The 21,843-nt window shown below is 35.6% G+C and overlaps 3 protein-coding genes across 5 annotated transcripts; all 3 read right to left on the bottom strand.

Annotated features, from left to right (window-relative positions):
• Positions 1-315: 315 nt before the first annotated feature.
• On the bottom strand, positions 316-1,128 carry LOC129579341 (cytosolic non-specific dipeptidase-like). The gene is made up of 4 exons (XM_055469357.1): positions 996-1,128; positions 672-906; positions 469-601; positions 316-379 (listed from the first exon to the last, which is right to left on the bottom strand). Exons 1-3 carry the CDS (start codon positions 1,043-1,045, stop codon positions 527-529), a joined length of 360 nt encoding a protein of 119 aa, XP_055325332.1. The 5' UTR covers positions 1,046-1,128; the 3' UTR covers positions 316-379; positions 469-526.
• Positions 1,129-1,609: 481 nt separating this feature from the next.
• LOC129579338 (proton-coupled amino acid transporter-like protein pathetic) lies at positions 1,610-5,605 on the bottom strand. The gene is made up of 7 exons (XM_055469352.1): positions 3,618-5,605; positions 3,330-3,419; positions 3,098-3,248; positions 2,366-3,027; positions 2,148-2,291; positions 1,955-2,066; positions 1,610-1,870 (listed from the first exon to the last, which is right to left on the bottom strand). The coding sequence occupies exons 1-7, from the start codon at positions 3,632-3,634 to the stop codon at positions 1,718-1,720; spliced, it is 1,329 nt and encodes a 442-aa protein (XP_055325327.1). The 5' UTR covers positions 3,635-5,605; the 3' UTR covers positions 1,610-1,717.
• A 21-nt stretch (positions 5,606-5,626) lies between these two features.
• On the bottom strand, positions 5,627-21,227 carry LOC129579337 (proton-coupled amino acid transporter-like protein pathetic). Of its 3 annotated transcripts, XM_055469349.1 has the most exons (8): positions 20,641-21,227; positions 10,313-10,440; positions 8,724-8,816; positions 8,488-8,638; positions 7,656-8,317; positions 7,394-7,537; positions 7,121-7,232; positions 5,627-7,015 (listed from the first exon to the last, which is right to left on the bottom strand). In XM_055469349.1, the coding sequence occupies exons 2-8, from the start codon at positions 10,396-10,398 to the stop codon at positions 6,821-6,823; spliced, it is 1,443 nt and encodes a 480-aa protein (XP_055325324.1). In that variant the 5' UTR covers positions 10,399-10,440; positions 20,641-21,227; the 3' UTR covers positions 5,627-6,820. The 3 variants fall into 3 exon arrangements, with proteins under 3 accessions (XP_055325324.1, XP_055325325.1, XP_055325326.1); XM_055469350.1 differs by lacking the exons at positions 10,313-10,440; positions 20,641-21,227 and adding an exon at positions 9,565-9,985; XM_055469351.1 differs by lacking the exons at positions 10,313-10,440; positions 20,641-21,227 and adding an exon at positions 8,938-9,135.
• Between the last annotated feature and the right edge of the window lie 616 nt (positions 21,228-21,843).

Here is a 21,843-nt window from a genome sequence, read left to right as displayed (position 1 = left end):
GTTTATTTATTTTAAATTTTTTATGATTTATAAACTCATATTTATCCGGTCAGTAAATAAGAAAACTTATTCAATATTGAATGCTCGCACTCCGGGTAAATTGCATCACAATCGTGACCATTTTCGCCAATCTTTTGAGCTGCTTCATATTTTTGACGTTCATGAGTTTCATGTTCCGCGAAACCATTGTGTTTTGTTGGCCTGAAATTTTATCATTATTAGCGGAAAAGTAAAACAAATACAAATAAAATGGAAAATTTACGTGAGTACAAAATTGATGACGTCCATCAGTAAATGCTCTTCATCATCTTCTTTGTGCAATGGATGTCGAGCAAGTTCGCAAATAGCCTTCTTCAAACAACTTTTATCGTATCCGATTCTTTCAATAAAAAAAGATTTCATAATTAAAATAAATCGAATCTAAATTTTACACGGAATTATTCGAAGTAACACTTGAACAACACATACTCAACAAAATTATCTTCAATACTTTCATAAAGTTCAGCTGCAGATACGTCTTTGCCTACTAGACCATTAGATCCATCGATGTTTCTTGAACGTCCAAATGGCCGTAAATGCAAACAGTTTTTTTCGTTGGATCCTACAATTTATCAAATGAGTTTAATAATACTGCTTGGAATTTTGAAAGGTATGAAAACAGTGCTACATACATTACCCAACGTAGCTAAAATTGCTTTTGGCAACGGAAGCGTTTGGCCATCGATTAAAGTTTGATTTCCCAATTCAGCCAATTGAACATCAGCGCCAAGTGCTCTTAGTTTCTCAGCAACCCAATCGATCATCTTTCCAACATCAGAACGGCTGTTTGGCCATGATGATACTGATTTTATAGCAACCGCTTCTCGCAATGATTCCACGTATCGCGTCTTATTGGCATCAATGTGTCTACGATGCCATTCAAATATATTTGTTTTTTGAATATTCCCTTTGAAAATAAATGGATTGAATTCAATATTTCTTCAAACAATACTTACTCATAAATTTTTCTTAAATCTTCTGGTAATGCAAGTAAGCTATTCGACATTTTTGTTATTTGAATATTAGACTAATTTGCGTTGAAGTAAAAATATGAGGGAAGGAACCGTTTTTGTTTTATCTATAAAAAAATCTTCGAAAAAAAATAATTGAATGAATTGTAGAGTAAAACGCTTTAATCGTCGGTTTTAAAGCTCCATTTGCACACTGAATTACCGAGGTGATGTGTGATTTATTTATATAAAACCAGTTTCCGGCTGAACTTCACTTGATACAAGCTTTAGGTGCATACTGTGTGGCGTATAGGCGGCACACGCTTCTGGTTTACATTGTACATATTTTATCAAGAGACGAATAAAACCACAACATTTAACCAATATACTCGTTGATATTACGTTTTTTTTATTTAAAAAAAAACATAAAATGATATTTTGCAATGTGATATGCTAATTTTATTAGTGTTATTCATTTTTTGGTATGATACATGACTTTTTCTTTGAAGGAACAGATGATTTTTGTTATCACAAATGGTTTCGTTTTCAAAAGGCGATGATTCAAGTAGTTTCTTCTTAAACCATACAAATTCGCTCTTTATTTATCTATGAGTTCTGTGTTGTATTTTTTTTTTGTTATGATCTACATTCTTTGGTCTTACTTTCATCAAGTGATAATAATTGTGGTTTTGTACTAATTTCCGTTAAAATTTGGAGTCGAAAAAACTCTATGTGAATTTTTCGATGACTTCAGCAATTGCGGACATTGTACCGAAAATTAGAGCAAATAGACCAAATGCGATACAAATGATGTTTTTATATAAAATCCAGTTAAAACGACCGAATCCAGTATCCCAGCATATCACCAACTCAATAATAACCTTTGAATAGAAAGTCGTGATTAGTTTAAAAATTATTAGCAATTCTTCAAGTTGATATTAAAGTATTGAAAATGTGGAACTCACAGGGAAAATTAAACCAAGCGATGAAAAGCCAAAAGCGCCGATCAATTTAATCAACGGTCCCATTGATGGCATTAAAATTGCCAATAAAACGGATAAACCTGCAAGGAATATTCTGCGAAAAAATACAATCATTTTTTCGAAGGTAACAAAATTTTGAGGATAAACTGAAGTCAGAATCTAAAGAAATGAATACCTCAGTGCATAATTGGCCAAAGTTTCTCTCTTTTCAAATCGATTTTTTATCGCATTCCATACGATTTCGACGCATACGTACAACTGTAAGCTGAATGTGAGTAGGACAGCCAAAAGCACGGAAATTTTAACGATTTGCGCTTTGCTGTGAAAAAAAAACGAATACATCGAGACAGTGCACTATTGAAGATGAAAAACTGAATCAATCTTTTTACGAACATTTCATCAACGGGAAGATTTTTGGTGATATTCTCTTCAGTAATATTGCCAAAACACCAGAAGCCCAAGAAACCGACCAAAAGGTACATGATTGTAACCATGAACATTCCTCGGCTCAGCACACCGCAAACACCGACAAAGTTTTTCGGTGTTTTCATCTGGTTTTCAAGTGGCATCACCACGCCAGCTACCGTTATTGCAAAAATCGTAATTGCAATCGATGATGGAATTGCGGTGATATCGCCAACAATTGGACGCTCACGTAAATCCGGTAAATCTTTTACAAAGTAGAAAATTGTAATGCCCAAACCGGTTACCATGCAAAAATTGGCCAACATTGATACCGGTGCCAAAAATTTCAAACTTCGTATGCATGACAATAGAATCAATGGCAACATAAACATTAAAATGCATATGCGAATACTAACATCGATGCCAGTGTGGAAAAAGTACATTTGTCTGGCATTGTCACTGATCATGACGGCATACACTGAACAGGAACCGAAATATGTCACGAACACACTGATTGTTACAAAATATCGTGCAAACGGCGCCATACAACGCAATGCAACGGGACCATTAGCAAATGTGACCTCAGCAACGTCTGCAATTGACATCGTTGATGTTTTCGTGCGTTTGTACAGAATGTGCGCACACTTAACCTAGCGAATGCAAATCAATCATCAGACGAGCAAAAAAAATTGTTAAATTCCATTGTATTCCGAATCTCACCAGTATGTAAGAGCAATGTGTACAGATGAAGGAGGTGATTAGCGCAGCTAGAAAACCAGGCAACAATCCGGATGCTTTGAATACATATGGCATGGCTAGGATTCCTGTGCCAAGAGATGCTTTCAGCAGATGAACCAACGTATCGCGGTCCCTAAATTAAATAATTTGCAGAGTTGATTTTACCATTTATCGAAAAAAGAAACACAAAATGATTTCCATTCAATTTGCATACGTGGTTGCATGGTGTTTATTTGTTCTCATTGCAAATGGATCGTATTCAATTGAGGCCTTTTCAGCATCAGCTGTTGCGACCGGTTTCAATCTGTAATAGAATAATTAGTTTGAATAATTTGATCAATTTAATGAACGCTGCATCGACTTCATAACTCGATCACCATGCAAAACAATTTGTATCTGAATTGCATTCAAACATCGGTACAATTAAGTAAAGTTCGACGAAAAAAAATTAACGCTTCTAATTGATGTGTTCAGAATATATCAAAAAAAAAAATTCCATTACCCATTTTTGGAATCCATTATTTGAACAAATCTCAAAAAACACAAAGGCGAAATTTCAAGCGGCCCAATATTGACTATTAATCAATTCACCGTAATACATGAACTGATTGCGAAAGCCCATCGTTCATTGAATATTACCCAAAATATACGGGTTCATGAATACATTGTGCATCGTTATCTGGCTTCGGAGCACTCAATGTACTCATTGGTAACAGTCGTTTATCATTGTTCCTGATTTCTTTGCAGAATCAAATTTTAAAAATCTATACGTTAATTTACGTCGCCAAAATTCTTAAAATACAGACAATGGTATGAGTCACACAGACACAACTGATATGTGTATCCTGTACATTTTTTTTCATCTTTTGTCTTTTGAATTTTGAAGTTGATTCCCAATCAATTGACGTTCAAGTGTATGATTAGGAATAGTGTAAACGCGGCAATTACACCGTGTATGGATTAAGTCGAGTCTTGAAAATGTTATCATCGTTCAAAGGAAATGTTTCAAGTGGTTGAAACTTAAATATGAAGCATTTCTTGGCCCCCCAATGAACCGTTTAGTTGACCATTAATTTCAAGTTTCAATTGCTATTCAAGCATTTCTCGAGTGGCTGACGCGTAAAGCGTATAAATGTCAAATTTTCACATCTGTGTCACTTCAAATAAATTTGCAATAATTCATATCGACAATTTTGATTGGAGCAGTTTGATCGGCATATCAATCTTCACGCTGTTTAGATTGTTTCTTTTCCATCACCAAACTATGAGTGAGATAACACGCTGCGCTGTAATGTGCACTGAAAATCGAGCGAATTTCATTCATTTTTTTATCAACACTCAAAATTACTTCAAAAAGTGTACGATTAAGTTACGAAATAAAAAAAACGCATGCAGCAGTTTAATAAAATCAAAATGAAACCAATTGGCAATTGGCAATTGGCAACGACAGACGATTTTAATTATAGCTCAGTAAACTATAAATAATCATCAATTAAGTAATTGTCTCTGTGAAATAACAAGCAGATACGGGCACACTATTTAACTTAGATCAATATTCAAAGGTTCATTGCATTTTACCAGACGAAACCACTACAAAAGTATCCCAAAAAAATCAATGATTCAATGGTTTCTCTTGGTTCTGTTTTTGTTTTCTTCTGAAAATCCTTTATATTGAATGAAGACTGAAAAAAGCGAATTTATTTTTATTCAAACCAAAAATTGGTTCGAAATTCAATGAACCGTAAACATAACGCACAATCCGACGTTTGACAAATACAGTTGCTGTCAATTTGAACTGTGTGCGAATGCGAATATCGATGCTATCGACGGCATCAACAACAATAAACAATATGCAAACGTATAGCAGCATCAACAGAGAAGAGAGCGTGTCGTCATAAACTCAATCAATCGTCGGTGCACAAACGAGTGCATCTTAACTCGACCGCGCAATGGTCCAGTTGTTAAAGTGTGAGTTTAGTAATCAAAGGGTCGGAGGTTCGATTCCGCCGTAGGTAAGTACGAGGTAAGTGAAATTCGTTGGTAAAAATGCAGAATAATTGCCTTTGTTCCTTCTCTTCCAGGTGCCGTCCAATGGATGTATGATGCAGAAATATTGTGTTGCTCATGGTGTGTGTCTGCCTTTGACTAACGAAAGGGGACACCACTGGAGGCCTGCAAGTAAAGTTGTATGGTTGTTTGAAGAAAAAAAAATCAAGTGGTTTTTTTCTCGTTTTTTTCTTCTTTTCTTCTAAAATTCGACATTTTTATTTGAATCTCAACAATTTCTTCCCAATTTTTCTCTCTCTATTGGACGTAACAAGGAAAAAAAACGAGGCCATCAATGTGAAAACAAAATAATTGGAAATAGACTGCCTCTTAATCATCATCATTAAAGTTGGCTATTTTATGGTGTTGAAGTGCGTTTGTGGTGTACGTGTGTTCTTCTGAACAATTCGACAGAAAAACATGCGAATGGATTTGGAGCAAAAAAAAAAGAGAATCGAAAAGGCATTTGTTTTATTTTACTAATCATCAAATATTTATTGGAAAAAGTGCAATATCTAATCATATCAATTATTGAGATATGAATTTAAAAGTATATCTTTGTTATCATTTTATTTATTTTTGTTTTGTTTCGTTTTATCTCTTTCTCTCTTCTAAATGTTGTCTTTAATGCGATTGGGCATTTTGATTATAATATCCTTATACAAACGGTAAATTTCTTTGTTGAATAAATTGCTATGATTTGAACATTTCATGTTAAAGTTGCTTGTCGAAACCGAAAAAGAATATAGAACGAAAATAGAACGAAAAAGTTAACACATTTCATTTTCATATGAATTTCCATTTAGAAAAAATTGGGAATTGGAATAGGGAATTTTATGTTTTTTTTTTTAGGTTTTACTCTCTCGCCATTTGGACAATATACAGCTGATCACCATACAGAAATCCATAGTGTTTGCTCATTTTTTGTCACTGCCAAGATTGACGACTAATAAAGCGGCGAACAATATAGATTTTTTTTTATCAAAATGACAGAATGTACAAAAGTGACAGAAAAAAAGTCTTATCATCTAATTTTAATACCATCAGGCTTGTGAATTATTATTTTTTTCCTCTAGCTTTTTTTTTGTATCATGTAAACACTTTAAATTCTCTCTATCTAGCTCTCATTTTTTAGCACAAAAAAAATCAATTCAATTCTAAGTTCTAATATTTCTTATTCAGATCCACATGCACATACGTGCATTGTGGCAGACAAACAAATGAATAAGCAATTTACACGTATAAAATTGTCAAAATGTGTATAATTTTCAAACTATAATTTAATTATTTGTATATAAAAAAAATTCTTTGAATTTAGGCACCAGGCACAAAATACATAATTACATATTTGAATACAATAATGTGTGTATTCGGTTCCCGTGTCTAGACACTGTAGCGGAAAACAGCATCGTGCAAAATGTTAAACTATCTCGTTTGGCTCGAATTTGTTTTTTTTTTATATCTTCATCATCCATATCCTGATATATTGAATTGGTGAGATCCTGTCGCTGCAATAACGATAGGCGATCCAATGTCGAGCCAATTCTACTTATATGATCTGTGTATAGTTTATTCTCAAAATTTATTTTCATGTAGATTTCGTTTCTTTTTCTCTCGATAGAATTCATTAACATTTCACAATGTTTACGATGGTTGTTTTTATTGGTGCAAGGCTTGTGTTACATTCGCTGTAGTTTCAGGGGTACTGTACTGTTTGAGAATACCGTGAATGGCATCTTTTGAACCGAATACCAAAGCAAAGATGCCAAATATGCAAATGATAACGTTCTTGAAAACGATCCAATTGCATGGACCAAAACCGCTGTCCCAGTAGGTTACAAATTCGATGGCAACCTGAATAGAAAGAGAAACGAGATAAAATTAGCATTTCATTTACATTTATCGTGATAAGTGCATGTTGATGTATGATGTTCTGATGCACGCAAAGCACATTATTACCGGCACAAGAAGTCCTAAAATTGAGAAGCAAAAAGCACCAATAAGACCAATGAACGGTGAAATTGTTGGTACGGCAACGGCCAACAGAACAGCGGCTGTGACAAGTACGGTTCTGGAAAGTAATAAAGTAAGTTACAATGATAATAATTAGAATCCAAATTTGCCTTCTGTTGCTCTAATCAATAACTCTCAACTTAAGGGTGTATGTTTGATTCGTGAGCGCGCGTTTTTGCTCGCATCAATTTGCCAAACTGACCAATCTCTCACACATACCTAAATACGTAGTTGACGAGAAGTGGACGTTGTTTGAAATTGTCCTTAATTGCATTCCATCCAATTTCGACGCATACGTAGAACTGAAGACCAAATGTACAGAACACAGCCAACGCAATGAAAATCTTGACGGCTTGTGCTGGGCTAAAATGTGAATAAGTCATAAATTAATGGTTTATTTGGTACGTTACGACATAGAGAGGAAGTGCGAGAATGAGATAGAGCTCATATAAAAGGGATCCCAACGGCCAATACTACTTACATTTCTTCCGTAGGCAGATTCAATGTGATACTAGCTGCGGTGTCACTGCCGTATCTCAAAAAGCCAAGAAAACCGAGCAAAATATACACAAGCGTCACACCTGACATTCCTTTGTTCAATACACCACAAATGCCGACAAAGTTTCCGGGCGTTTTCATTTGATTTTCCAATGGCATCACCACGCCAATGGCTTCCATCGCAAAAATCGTGATCGATATAAATTCGGGAATTGTGGTCAGCGTTCCCATTGCCGGTACACTTGAGACTGGCTTCAAATCCGCTACTAAATAGTAGAATGTAATGCCCAAACCGGAACCCATTAACAGATTTGCCACCATGGACACTGGAGCCAAATATTTTAGATTGGGCACCCAGGAGAGCGCAATCAATGGCAACAGGCAATATGCAATGCACTCTCCTATAGGCAACTTATAGCCCAGATAGTATTCAGCCACTTGTTTGAAATTCTCTGCAATAATCACAGTATATACGGAACACGTTCCGAAATATGTCCAAAACAGCGATTGTAATATCAATACTTTGAAGAATTTTGCATAGCGTCGTCCCCATTTTGGTCCATTTGCAAATGCTACCTCAGCCACTTCAGAGAAGTTCATTGCTGTCCGTCTTGTTCGTATGTATAATGTGTGTGCACATTTTACCTGTAAATAAAAATGTTGTGAATTTGTTTTAAACAAAAAAAAAAACAAATCTATGACTATTTCTCTTTTTGGCATTTTTCAGCGCTAAATTTTTCTTCAACTTTCACATTAAATTGATGTGCTCTACAAATAAACTGCAATATGCATTGTGTGTGCGATTTTGTACTCACCAGAATGTAGCTACAATGTGTGCAAATGAAGGCAGTAACGACTGTGGCAAAAATACCAAACAACAATCCCGAACATTTGAATGCGAAGGGCATGGCCAGGATGCCAGTGCCCAGTGATGCTTTCAGCAGATGGGTCAATGTCTCATTGTCACTGTTGAAACGTGAATAAATCACATGAAACGTCACTAAATCAAATCAAATTGCAACTAAAGGAAGAATTATACGGGCACACTCACGATGTTGGATGGTCATTTTTTCGCTCCAAAAATGGATTGAATTCAGCAACGCCGCCATTCTCCACATCCTTTTTGGCTGGCTGTATTTTATACCTGCAACAAATCAAATTGCGAAAATTAATTTACTTTTGGATTGTCTCATACTGTGGCATGCACGCGCGCGCTCTCTCTCTCACACACACGCACACAGGCACACATGAACATTTAGATTTACGTCGGATTCAATTCCATTTATCCAAATATAAGGGAAAAAAACTACGCGGTGATACACGAAAAATTGCGGATGTGCTACACGATGTGCTTGTGAAACAAAACTAAATGCGAATCGCAGTCTTGTTCGCAGAACTGACCAAATCGCAATCCAAATTATGTTTAGATCAACACATTTGTGGAACTCAGTTTTTTTTTCTGCTGATTCAATTGAAATACATATCGGAAAATGCTGCCAGTGTTTTTCTGCGTGCATTTTTTTTCGTTCGTTTGTGATTTTTGTGCCCTACAACCGAAGTACTTTCACGAAAAATTCACTAAACGATATGCTCATAAACCAACCGAGTGGTCTGCCCTTCATTGTCTAATGCAGGTTGTGATTTGTTATTTCGTTTCTTTTTTTTTTGCTCTTCTGTTTGCTGAGCGAGCATGCGGTGCAGAGCCGCTTCTCAAGCAACACGTTTCACAGTTGCATCATGATTTTAACGAAAAAAAAAAACGTTTAACAAACTTCTCACGTGTGGGAAAATTCACCGGTATTCATACTGAAATTCTGATTCGTTTAATCGACTTCCGAAATTTGACTGTAATTTCTTTTTGACTCAATTCTATTCTCATTTATAGTACTCACGTCTTAGTGTCAAAATTTGGAATTTTCATTTTTCGACAGTTTTTTTTATCAACGAAATTAGCAAATTTTAATTAATATTCAACAATTTTTGCAATCAATACAAATGAAATAACAAAAAAAAAAACAATTAATAACAGAAAAATTAAAAAAAAAACAGAAGAAAGAATTTTCTTCGACTTTGGACACACTGATAACAAATCTGCAATGAAGCGACATGCGAGCGATCACATGCAGTGCAAATGATGAATTGAGTGTGAGCTGTGCAACAAGTGTACCATTTATATATCTTTGCGTCTTTTTTTTCTCTGCCAGATTGGAATTGATTGCGTATTGATTCCGTTATTTCTCCAATCGAAAATGAATGGCATGACGGTCGGTGTTGGTGTGTCGGACGTGCGAATGCAATGAAATTCTCAAATCGAAAGTGATGAAACAGATAGTTAGTTTGTTGTGCACGCATTGTGTACTATGATCGTTTATTCTCATTTCTACAACCGTTTATGGATAATTACTTGGCTCACACGAAATGTGAGTGAAACGCATGCTGCTACTGTTGCTGTTGGTGGTGTTGTTGTTGTTATTTCATTAAAGCCGTATCGTTTTGTGTTTTTTTTTCTTCGTGTTTCTCTTTTCTAAATAGAGCATTCTAAATGCACACAGACAGAGCAAGTGAGAGAGCAGAACGAGTGTATTTATTTGGTTCTTGTGCGCATCACACAATAACGTTGTAGCAAATTTCAATACTCACTTTGTCACACCATTTACACTGTCAATAGGTAAGAACGTCTCTAATTCCTGTGCGGCCGGCACAACGCTACCATTTTTGTTGGTCATTTCGGTTTCTCTGTCTAATTCTAGTCAATTCAATGTAAAATCCTGTAGAGAAGACAGAAAAAAAAACGTGAAGACAATGAAAAAATCAATTATAAAAAAAATGCACATAAATATGTGCATTGACGTCTGATCTAAAACGAAAGTGGGTTAAACTACGATGAACTACAATGAACCGATGTTTAAAAGGTTTTTGTATACAAAATATCCTTGTGTTTAAGTAACACAAGTTAATACATTGGATTTACTATGATTTACTATGATATGTATTGTATAATGGCACTTGATTACGTTCTTCTTATCGATTCAGCGGGTTTCAATTGATTCGTTTCGATTATCTTATCATCTAAAATGAGTGTAAGTTCTTTGGTTTGAATAAACAAAAAGAAAAAAGAAAACAAATCTGGATGGAGTTTTGTGTTTCATTGCGCTTGAACTGGCGCTTATTTATGATTGGAATGATTCAACCTTCATCCAGTCATTCTTCTCTTATATATTAAGAATCAGAGCGCGCACGAGACGTTCGCAGTGATAACTCACTTGCTTTGGCCGCACGTTGAGATAAAGACCATTTATTTGAGGGTTTGCGGCACAATAAACTCATTGAATAAATTTTACTCATTTGAAATGAATCAAAATTCTAGATGTCACAATGACCTAGTCATTTTGGGTTTTTTTCGGGGTTTATCCGCTATTTTGTTCATGATATATACATATCATATTACTGGGCGTGATTAATGATTCATTAATAATGAATCGAAATTGAAAAGTCCAAAATAATACATCAGAGTATAATAACCAAGGAAATGAAATGTTAGCACGACAAAGCAAACAGAAATTGAGCAATGAATATGAAATTAAACAACAAATCATTCTGAGATAGCCAAACTTGCTTCGAAACATTCGATGCGTAAAATTTGTTAGATTTTTTTTATCATTAGAAGTTCGTTCAACTTCATTAACACAAAAAAAATCGCAGTTAATTATTATTTAATATATTCGGTTGAACGTGCTGTACTGATTGTCGTCATAAAGTCGATACGTTGCATAAAATTAAAAGGCACAACCCAATTTCATTTTACAAACACGATTGCTGTCAATTTAAACTGTGTGCAAATGCGAATATCGATGCTATCGACGGGCCGTCGACGACGGCATCAACAACAATAAACAATATGCAAACGTATAGCAGCATCAACAGAGAAGAGAGCGTGTCGTCACAAGCTCAATCAATCGTCGGTGCACAAACGAATGCATCTTAACTCGACCGCGCAATGGTTCAGTGGTTAAAGTGTGAGTTTAGTAATCAAAGGTTCGGAGGTTCGATTCCGCCGTAGGTAAGTACGAGGTAAGTGAAATTCGTTGGTAAAAATGCAGAATAATTGCCTTTGTTCCTTCTCTTCCAGGTGCCGCCGAAAGAATGGATCATGCAAAAATATTGTTTGTCCCTTGTGTGTGTCTGCCTTTGCCAAACGAAAGGGTATACCACTGGGGGCCTGCACGTAAAGTTGTATGGTTGTTTTCCTTTTTTTTCTTCTTTTTTTCTTAAATTCGACATTTTGATTTGAATCTCAACATTTTTTTCTCCCATTTTTTTTTCATTGGACACGACAAGAAAAAAACGCGAGTGGCTATCAGTGAATAAATGTATTTGAAGATTAACTGACAAGACCAATAAAAAATTGTGTAAAGAAAATGAAAGGAAAAAATCAAACTGAGACTGCCAAACTTGCTCCGGCACATTTGATGCGTAAAATTCGGTAGATTAGGTCCGTTTTAAGAATTGCATAAGTTGGTTTTTTGTTTAATTAGAAGTTCGTTCAACTTCATTAGCATAAAAATCAATCATCGTTATTTATTCAATAATCGTGTTGTACACGCTCCACTGCTTTATTATCATATATCCGCATCGAAAGCGATACGTTGCATGAATTTGCATAAAAATGTCGAAACGACGCTCCGATTCGAACTGAACAATCTAATGCACTCAATTAAAAAGTAATTACTGCACAGTGCTTCGTTGAATTATTTTCATGAGTTGGTAATATTTCAACGTTGTTTTATAGAAAAAACTTGAAATTCGTTTCACGATTTTTTTTTTTGATTGGTGATTGGTTTGTGGTATTCATTATCTCAATTTTATCGTATACGATAGAATGTTGTGGTTTGCCAGCGACTTTTACCGACCTCTGAAAAGCAGAACACTTTTAAAATTGAATCATATTTGCTGATAATGTATTGTCACATCGAGACCTTGACCATAAATCTTTTTAATGTATTGTGACGTGTTGTTAGTTCATTCATAAAGAGTTCACTCTAAATTTCTTTGAATTTGGGACAAACATTCGAATTTGTATTGAATTTCAAACCAAAATTCCAAGACTAAGTTATTCGTTAAAATAACAACTCTTTCGTCATAATCCTTTCTGACCAAAACCTTTTATCAGAGACCCCATGATCTTCCATGTAAGCCGAGTAGAAATCACTTCGATTAGAAATTCGTTTGAATTTGACTTTTGCCTTTTCATTGTGAAAACACTCTTCCATGACTTTAAGTGATTTTCTATTCTATTTTCAGCATTTGTGTAAAATATGACGCAAAATGCTCATTTCAAATGATAAAGCGAATAATAATTTTTTAATTGAAATCCCAAATCAGTTTGTTTTCATCTCAAAATACGAATGAAACACTATCAACAAACGGACACACGATTTTAGGATCAACAATCAATTGTATTAATTTAACGCTCATTTCTGAATAGCCGTATATGGTCAAGAGGGTGTAATTGAAATAAACAATGAGTTTACGATGCACGGGAGAGAGAGCAAGCCTGAAATGATTTAATCAGGTTGATCGATTGATCACTTCCGAATTTGATTAATATTAGCTGCAAATGACTCAATGAATCTATTTTTATCAGTAATTAAAAGTCAGCTTAATTATTCTCGTCTGCTGACGGTATTTAAATGAAGCATACCGTGTTGTTATGGATTGATAATGCACTCAATTTAATCGCTGTCTTTGGTTCATTTGAAATTCCAACGAATAAATTAGTGAACGGAGAGAGATGATTCAGATTTGATTAGTTTTGATTCATTAAATTTATATGATTCAGTTAAGTTAATTAATCGGGGGCGGCTTTCAATAGTTTTTCCGCTCAGCTGGAATACATGCAAACAAACACACACACACACACACACACACACACACCGTGCAAGCGGACAATGAAATCGTAATCGTCGGTGGTTCTTTCTTTCTTTCAATGACGAACTACAATGCATGAGGGCATCTTACGATAAATTGCGTCATCCAAGATTTGCGGAGTACTTCTTGCAAGAAAATAGCATAAATGTGGGACGAAATCCGCCAAATATACACCACACTATAGCATTTATATTGTACATGTGCCGCGTCGTTCTCATGTTTCCATAAATAGCAGCTAAATGTGCAACAACAACAACAACAACAACTGAAAAGAAATCACATCAATGGTTCATTGCTCACGTGCTTGATTCATTCAAATGTTGTTGTTGTTTTTTGTTCACCATGCGGTACGCGCGCGAAGTAGTAGTATTTTTCTGTGACTTCGGTTCCGTTCCTATATTATACGCATGTGCTCCGGACGCTTTATGCTGAATGATGGTAATGACGAAAGTAATGATACCGTCCACGCCAAATAAATGATGATAGCGTTCTGTTCTCATACACAGCGTTCTGGTTCATATTACGTGAGAACGTGTGTACGTATGTGTGTTTTGTTATTCGCTGTTGCCACTATTTAGTGGAAGGAATGTATGTGCGGTTGTGTGGGATTGTCGTCAGAACGCCGGTTTGCCGGATACCCATTCGACCAAATAGTTGATCTAAGTCAGAAACCATATTTTTAATTGGATTTTTCGAAACGTTTTCCAACAGTAGTTGCTAAGGTTATCTAAACCAAAGCAATTCTTTCGCGTCAAATTCAAATGATGGGATTTTTGTTGCTTTTGTTGTATATGCCTAAATACACACTCTACTCTTCTACATGATTACGTAGCAAAATTTGTGTACGACTTTGTTACTTTTTGTAATCTGGTTCTCGATACGTTTTTTTTTTGCCGTCGTCGTTGTAGTCGCTAAACTAATTTTTGCCTTTCAACAAAGACATTATGCGGACACACTCAAGTTTCAAATCGACACACTTTTCTCAGCAAAAACGTTTTAGAAACTACAGAAGGAAAAAGTCGCACGTCAAAATGAATAATGAAAATGCTGGCCGACAATATAATTATAATCAGGCGTTTGAATGTCTTTTTTTTCGAAAAATCTACAATTTCAAAATTGCCGTTTTTTCTTCTTTTATTTTACGAAAATAAAAAGAATGGGAGCGAATAAAATAAACATAAATCGTTCGAATTTCAATGAACAACCCATTATTTCAGTCTGTTTTGTGTGAATATATATTATTGGTTTGCGTTTAAAAATTTTGAGTTGAATCATCGGGTCGATGACCAGCACCACATTCGTGGCACAATCAATAAGAAGGGAAAAAAATAGAACACATTCGTGAGAGACGGACACAAGCATTCGTCGTACAAAACATTCTCTCTTGGTCATTGTTTCAAAAAAAGGGCCATTGTTCTTTCGTTCGGGTCTGGAGCGAAAAAAAAAACGAAAAAGAAAAAAACAAAACTATCGATCAATTTGTACAAATGTTGCGAAGCACGCATTTGTCAACATCAATCTAAATTCCATTTCTCGCAGCAAACAAATCAAAGCCATAGTCTGATTAAAAATCAATTAAACACTTGAAGAGTTGTCGCATGGCATTTTTCGAAATATTGAACCATTCAATGCGCACAATGAGTTTAAACACCAATAATGTAGAAATAAATCATTTTTCGATGCGTTGCTGGCGGCGGCATTGCTACCTCGACCACAAACCAAATCGTACCATACATGGTTCGATGATATGATAGACCTAGCAACTGATTTTAATAAACTTTGATTTTTTTTATTGACATTTGGCATTCCATTCAAAATCAAATGCCCGCCACTTGTGTCACCAAAATCACATGTGTAAAACGTGCGCATGCACCATAAGTGTACGCAAAAAAAGAAAACAATTGAAAAGTAACGAATTCTTCAGCCTATATTGATCATTCATTCTGCATTCGATTGTCTCCATCTCGTTATTTCGCGCCTAATTTAAGTGCAAATTGAATTCGATTTCGTAATGTGCCACACTAGAAAGAGTTTAATCTGTTTCAACACCGCACAACAACAACAACAGAAAAAAAAAGTCGCTTCGATTGGGTGACGATGTAAATTTCATTCTAATTGTACTTTAGCACAATATGGCATATGATCGAGCAGACGATTTCAATTATCACAAATTCATATTTTTGTTTTTTCGATGAAATTGTGCGCATTTCACTAATAACCCAACTATATATATATATGTCGTCGCGAGTCTGAACTACACGCACCCATTATGAGGTTCGACACACGCACACATATCCAGCGAAATACATGAAATATTAAAAGCCAAACCGAATCTATAGTTATCATAGAAAAAAATATGGAACAATATATGTGGCAATCATCATGATAATGTCAGTTATTTATGGATCGTGCGCATGATTTGATTCCGTCAAACTTTTAATAATATGATAATTAAATGTCAACCGCTGGAGGAAACTAGTGAAATTTGATCATTTAGTTGTAACAAAAAAAAAAAAAAGATTGGCCAACTGATGAATGACTTGCATCAACATTTGCAACGCTTATTCCACAAAATCGAAAATTTTTCATCGAAATGCACTTGATTATCGAATGTAAAGTGTGCTAACTATAATGTGTTGACACTGACAAAGTAGCACAGGAACATGGGAAAGGAAAAGAACTGGCAAATTAGCGACTGGTGTTAAAAATATTATTTTGCCGTCAATGACAAATGTAGCAATTTCATCGAAACAGATGTTAGCACATTCATCCATTTTTTTTCGTTCGATCATACATGACTTCAACTTTACACTTATGAAGTCAGCGGAAAATGTCAATAAGTACAAGGCGAATACGGCGCAAATACCATGAATCGAACCCAATGAAATAGAAACAAAAATAAAAACCAACAACAATGAAATCGATTCGGGGAAGCCATTCATTTGCTTTGTGTTCATTCGGCTAGTAGCGGCGATGGAGACGGTGGTGGTGGTGGTGGTGATGTGCCTGATTTTGATTAGGAAACTCATTTGAAAATTAACAATATACACCAAATGCCTTATATTCCAATAATATACACACTTATCGCCTCGCCGATATATAATGAAGAGAAAATAATTGAACGAACCATGTCCGTTTTCCACAAACGAAACAAACGTTACTTCGAAGCTGAATGGCTCCTGTAATCAACGGAACACGAATGCGCCTCAATGCGATTGTCAAAGTCAACGGAAATATCATTCTCTTTCACTTTTCCCTTATCGACTTTTATTTGCCGTGATAATTTCTCGCCACTTCCATTACGATAGTACACTTTTTTATCATATCGTCTACATAATGCATTGCATGCGTCTTGCCGCTTTTAATGGTTGGCTTTGCAACTTGTTTTATTATACTCCATATAGGCTAGCCACACATCCTATCGGCATTGTATAGTGCAACGCATGTTCGTCTTACTTCTTTTTTTCTCTCCGACAGGCAAAAACGATTAGGAAGCAAAAAAAATGCACTCCAGAAATTAACTGTACTGTTTAATCAACAGTAAATACGTAAAACAAACAATCAATGGCACTTAACCTCGTTGATATTCAAAGAACAACGTACGAATGAATGCACTTAATCGATTCACTTTTGATAAATGACACTCAAATCCTACATGTTAAGTAGAGAAAAAAATGCATTCTGCAATCAGTCATAATAACATGATATTTTTACCTTTCTATTCGGAATCAAGCGACTTGCTAGGCGACTAGTTCTTGATGTAAGATTATCGCGGTTAATTTTTTTTTCATTTCTTTTTAGTTTTAAATGAAACGCAAATTGTAAAGTACAATAACATGCTGAGTAAAAATAAATAATGCGCCGTCGTATCATCCATTTAGTGAGACAATTGTCATTGCTTTTTTGGTTTCGTTTCGTTCCATTTCAATTCAGTTTATTTGGTTTTCAAAACATTTGATACTCAGCACTTTTGCTGTTTATTTCATATTTAATTACATTGGCCACGTGAATTGAAGGCATTAGGGTCGACCGTATGATACAGTTTAATTTAATGAATAAATTACATAGATTAACGGCAAACGTTGTTTACTCGACTCTTCGCACTCTATCGTACATCCAATTTAAATACAAAACCACACTGTTTCCATCTTATCTGGCGTTAAGCAGCTCATATAAAAAAAAAGATCGTTTGATCTGCGCATGAAAATTGCATCGATGCACCACTCGTTAGATTTATTGCATTCTTTCTATGGGTGGCTGGTACACGTGGGTAGAATAATTGAAGAAAGTCGTGTATTTGAAAAGGTGGCACATTGTCGTTACAGACAGACATCGAAAGAGGAGAGAGAGGATAAAATGGAAAATTATAAAGAAATAATATTTATGAAAAAAAAAAATCAAATGATACGTAGCGTCTCTGTTGTGACGAACGATGGAATTGCATACGGTGATAGTGAGTGGCGCATTGTGTTTGAGCCATTTGTGTGCGTGTGCGATATGATGTGTCGACTTGTTGGTTTTGTTATATCACTATTTGCTTAGCTAGTGGCTATCAAATGAACGTATTTGAAATGTTTTTTTTTTTTGAAATGTGTTCTTAGAGTGCGCATTTCACATATAAATGTCAAATACGGCCGATAGAAAATATGGAAATATTTTAACAATAATTTCAATTCATTGTGATTCAGAGTCAATGTGACACGAATCAAAAAAGAAAAAGAAGACACCGGTATACACGAGAACGGCGGCAGTAATTTATTGAAATTATTCTCGTCCCATTGTATAACCATTGAGTCGGTTCTTTTGTCGTTTAGTTTTTTATTTTCGAAATGAATTTAAAAAAAAAATCACAATTCGTTCATTGTGTTTGCTTTGAGAATATGATTTGAGAACTCGATTTTTCTCATTTTCGAATAATGGATATAATTGGGTTGGCCCATTGTAATTTAAATTCCATGCAAGTTTTGTCGCCAACATCAAAATGCTCGAATTTCATACGAATTAACTGAAAATTGCTTTGATTTCGTTTTTGGGTCCATAGAACCAGAACGTGCAAAACGTGGGCCTAAATTATGTATAGCTTGCCTGTTTATTACACTCGTAATAATAATGAACGAAGAAAAAAAAACACACAAACACCAATTTTCACAATAATAGTTTATAATTTAGTCGTGTTTCGTAAGCCCGTGCTCGCTCATGCCGACGAAATAATTTTAAGAGCTCAAAATCAATTGAAATTATGTAAAACCATTAGTCTTAGTCACTATTTCAACATATTCTTGAAAAAAATACCGTTTTTATCAGATTATTTGTAATGAATTTATCAGTAAATGCTTGTGTGTCGACCAATGTTCCGATATGGAATGAATCAGATGATTTCTTCGAATGAAGAAAATGAAAAAAACGTAACGAAAGACCGCATACACGATCTTCGGCTGATGCAACTTTCGTTGAATTTAAAGTCAGAATGTACCCATTTCAAATATCCTTACCATGCGGCATGATTACCAAACACAGTACACAGTGTACACGCAGCCGGCAACGTTTATCCCTTCCGAACACACACATGTACGCACAACAGCAACAGCACAGGACACGGATGTACGTGTGAGGGGAAACCAAAGCATCGAAAGTATCGTTTGGCGCGTTTTTTTTTCTTCAGTTGGTCGATTGTTCTTTTACATAGAAATGCGATTAGTCATTGCCATTGTTTGGCAAACGTCGAAGAAAATGTAATATCATACAAGAGTCGGCGATAGATAGAGACAAGCACAGTGCAAAGGTGAATAAGTGAACCCGTAGAAATGAACCAAAAGGAGACTTTGACAAGAATTCTGATCGAAAAGAAAATGAGCATGTCCATGATTGATTATCAGTGATCGTTCGATTTCGGACGAAATTGGAACAAAAAATGAGAAAGAAACGACTGAGTGTGTGCATTGAGAGTGAGTGTGCTGCATTGCATATTTAGTACACCAACGTATTTTATTGCATTGAGTATTTTACTTTCAATGATATTATTTTTAGATATGGTGCCAAATATATTACGTTTTAGACGTCACTCCATTGTGAATTGCCTCCAAATATACAATCAACGTAGTTTATTGCTTAGTGGCGATCGGAGAAAGGCCACATTTCCGTCTTCTTTTTCGACTTGAAAAAATAAACAAACGAACGATTCGCTTCAAGTGCAATATATTGTTTGCTTGGTTGCTTTCTTCAAATGTGGTTGCACATTAAAAAAAAACCATTTCTTTCTCTCTTCCATGACGATAAGTGATTTTTTGTTTCTTTCTGTTGAAAACACACACAGACACATGTACGGTAACCTTTCACACGCACATGCTCCATTCTCAACGCTCGTGTATTGTACATACACTTGAATCCAGCACAAAAGCAACGAACGACGACGACGACAACGATGCCGACGTCAAACACAAAAAAATTGCACAAATTTGCCATACCACGTGGCGGGTGGTGGATATTGAGTATATATAGTAGTAGTACGCAACCGAGCTTACATGTGAAATGTAGCAACTGAATCGACCTGAAACACACTGATCTACGTACAATTGGCTCGAGAGCTATGTTTATAAACAATGTGAATGCGCACAAAATATTCAAATAATTTTCGGCATTACAAAATTCGGGTTTGACCAATTCGTTTTCGAAAATATTTTCTCCTTACTTCTTGTTTACGACACCAAATCGAAGAAGACAGAAAAATTGAAATATTTTCATTCAGCCGGTCATTTATTTGTCGTAAATGCGTTTGTTCATTAACATCACGTCTACATATTATCGATTTTAAAATGAAATGCCGAAAAAGATTTTATTTTTAGGAACCAACTAGACTACCTCCCGCTCTCACTCTTTTCTTAATAACGAGCGATTTGTATGCTGAATAATTGTGTCAATCGATACAAACAGCGCCGACCAATGAATGAAAACACACTGAACAAACGGCAATCTGAGTATTTGCACAAAATGCGTTTTAATTCGGATAAATGATCTAAATGTTTCAATTCATTAAAACGTACCTCGGTGATGCGAGAAAAACAAAATTCAATCTTCGACTCGGGAGTTTTCGGTTATGAGCAAACTTCAACAACAAACAGATGTCTGCTTTCTTAACAAGGTCACAAACATCTAACAAATATATTTCTTTTGTACACCTGTCTTTTTCTTAAGATTCTTTTTATTCTGACGTTGTACACTCTTTTTTTTCTCTTCAGCTCACAAAAGGGAAAAATTCGTAGTATAACACGTAAAGCACTCAGTTAAATTCACTTGAACGATTTTCGTTGATTTCTATTTTTAAATTTGCAAATTCATTGCGATTCTCTACTCTCGGTTAGTGTCCTAAAATTACACTTTTTGATTTATGTTTTTTCAGATTTGACCGCTGTGCCACAACGGCTGGACATAGGAAAATTGGTGCTGGAATCGCAAGAGAGAGAGAGAGAGAGAAAGAGAAAACAAACAATAACTGAAAAACCGGAATGGATCGGCCGAAAGAGACTATCTTACTACTTTTAAGCGCATAATGCGAATGAATTTAACAGCAACGTTTCTATTGAATATACCCAATAGCCATACGGCGAATGTACGGCTTGTGTTTCCTTCGTCACTGAATTTGGTGAGCCACCGCTTACACATGTGCAATCATCATCATCATCGTCATCATCGGCAGACGAGAGCGGTTATGTGTGTATTGGGCTGATACGATTCCGACAAGATTTCAATGACGCTGACATTTTGTGCTCGTACTATACACTGCGCTCGATGACGACGACGGCGATCATCGAATGACGGTGATGATGACTATGATGATTTGTTTGAGGATAAACACATGTGTGAACACTAGTATGGGTTGACCATTCATATGCGTATACAACAACACCAATACCGATCACACCACATACGAGTTGCCAACAAACGATGCTCGTCGTCTTTCATTCTCTCCTTCTCACTCTGGAAGCGTAGATGGTTTTGTTTATACACTCTACATACACGGTGTCTCTCGACATACACACAGCCACACACACACACACACACACACACACACAACGAGTGAGACGGGCACGAAAGCGCGTGCGTCACACACATCAAACGCAAACCAAATAGATACACACAGTCGACCGTATAAAATAGAATTCAAAGGACTTGGGCAGTAGTAAAGCTATTGCATCAGTTGAGTAATGACACAATGTACAATCTACATATGGATGGAACGCGTTTAT

This window comes from Sitodiplosis mosellana, unplaced genomic scaffold, assembly GCF_009176505.1.
Source record: "Sitodiplosis mosellana isolate CC-2019 unplaced genomic scaffold, AAFC_SMos_1.0 Smas_scaffold_6226, whole genome shotgun sequence".
NCBI lineage: Eukaryota > Metazoa > Arthropoda > Insecta > Diptera > Cecidomyiidae > Sitodiplosis > Sitodiplosis mosellana.
This window is presented reverse-complemented; position numbering and strand designations above follow the sequence as displayed.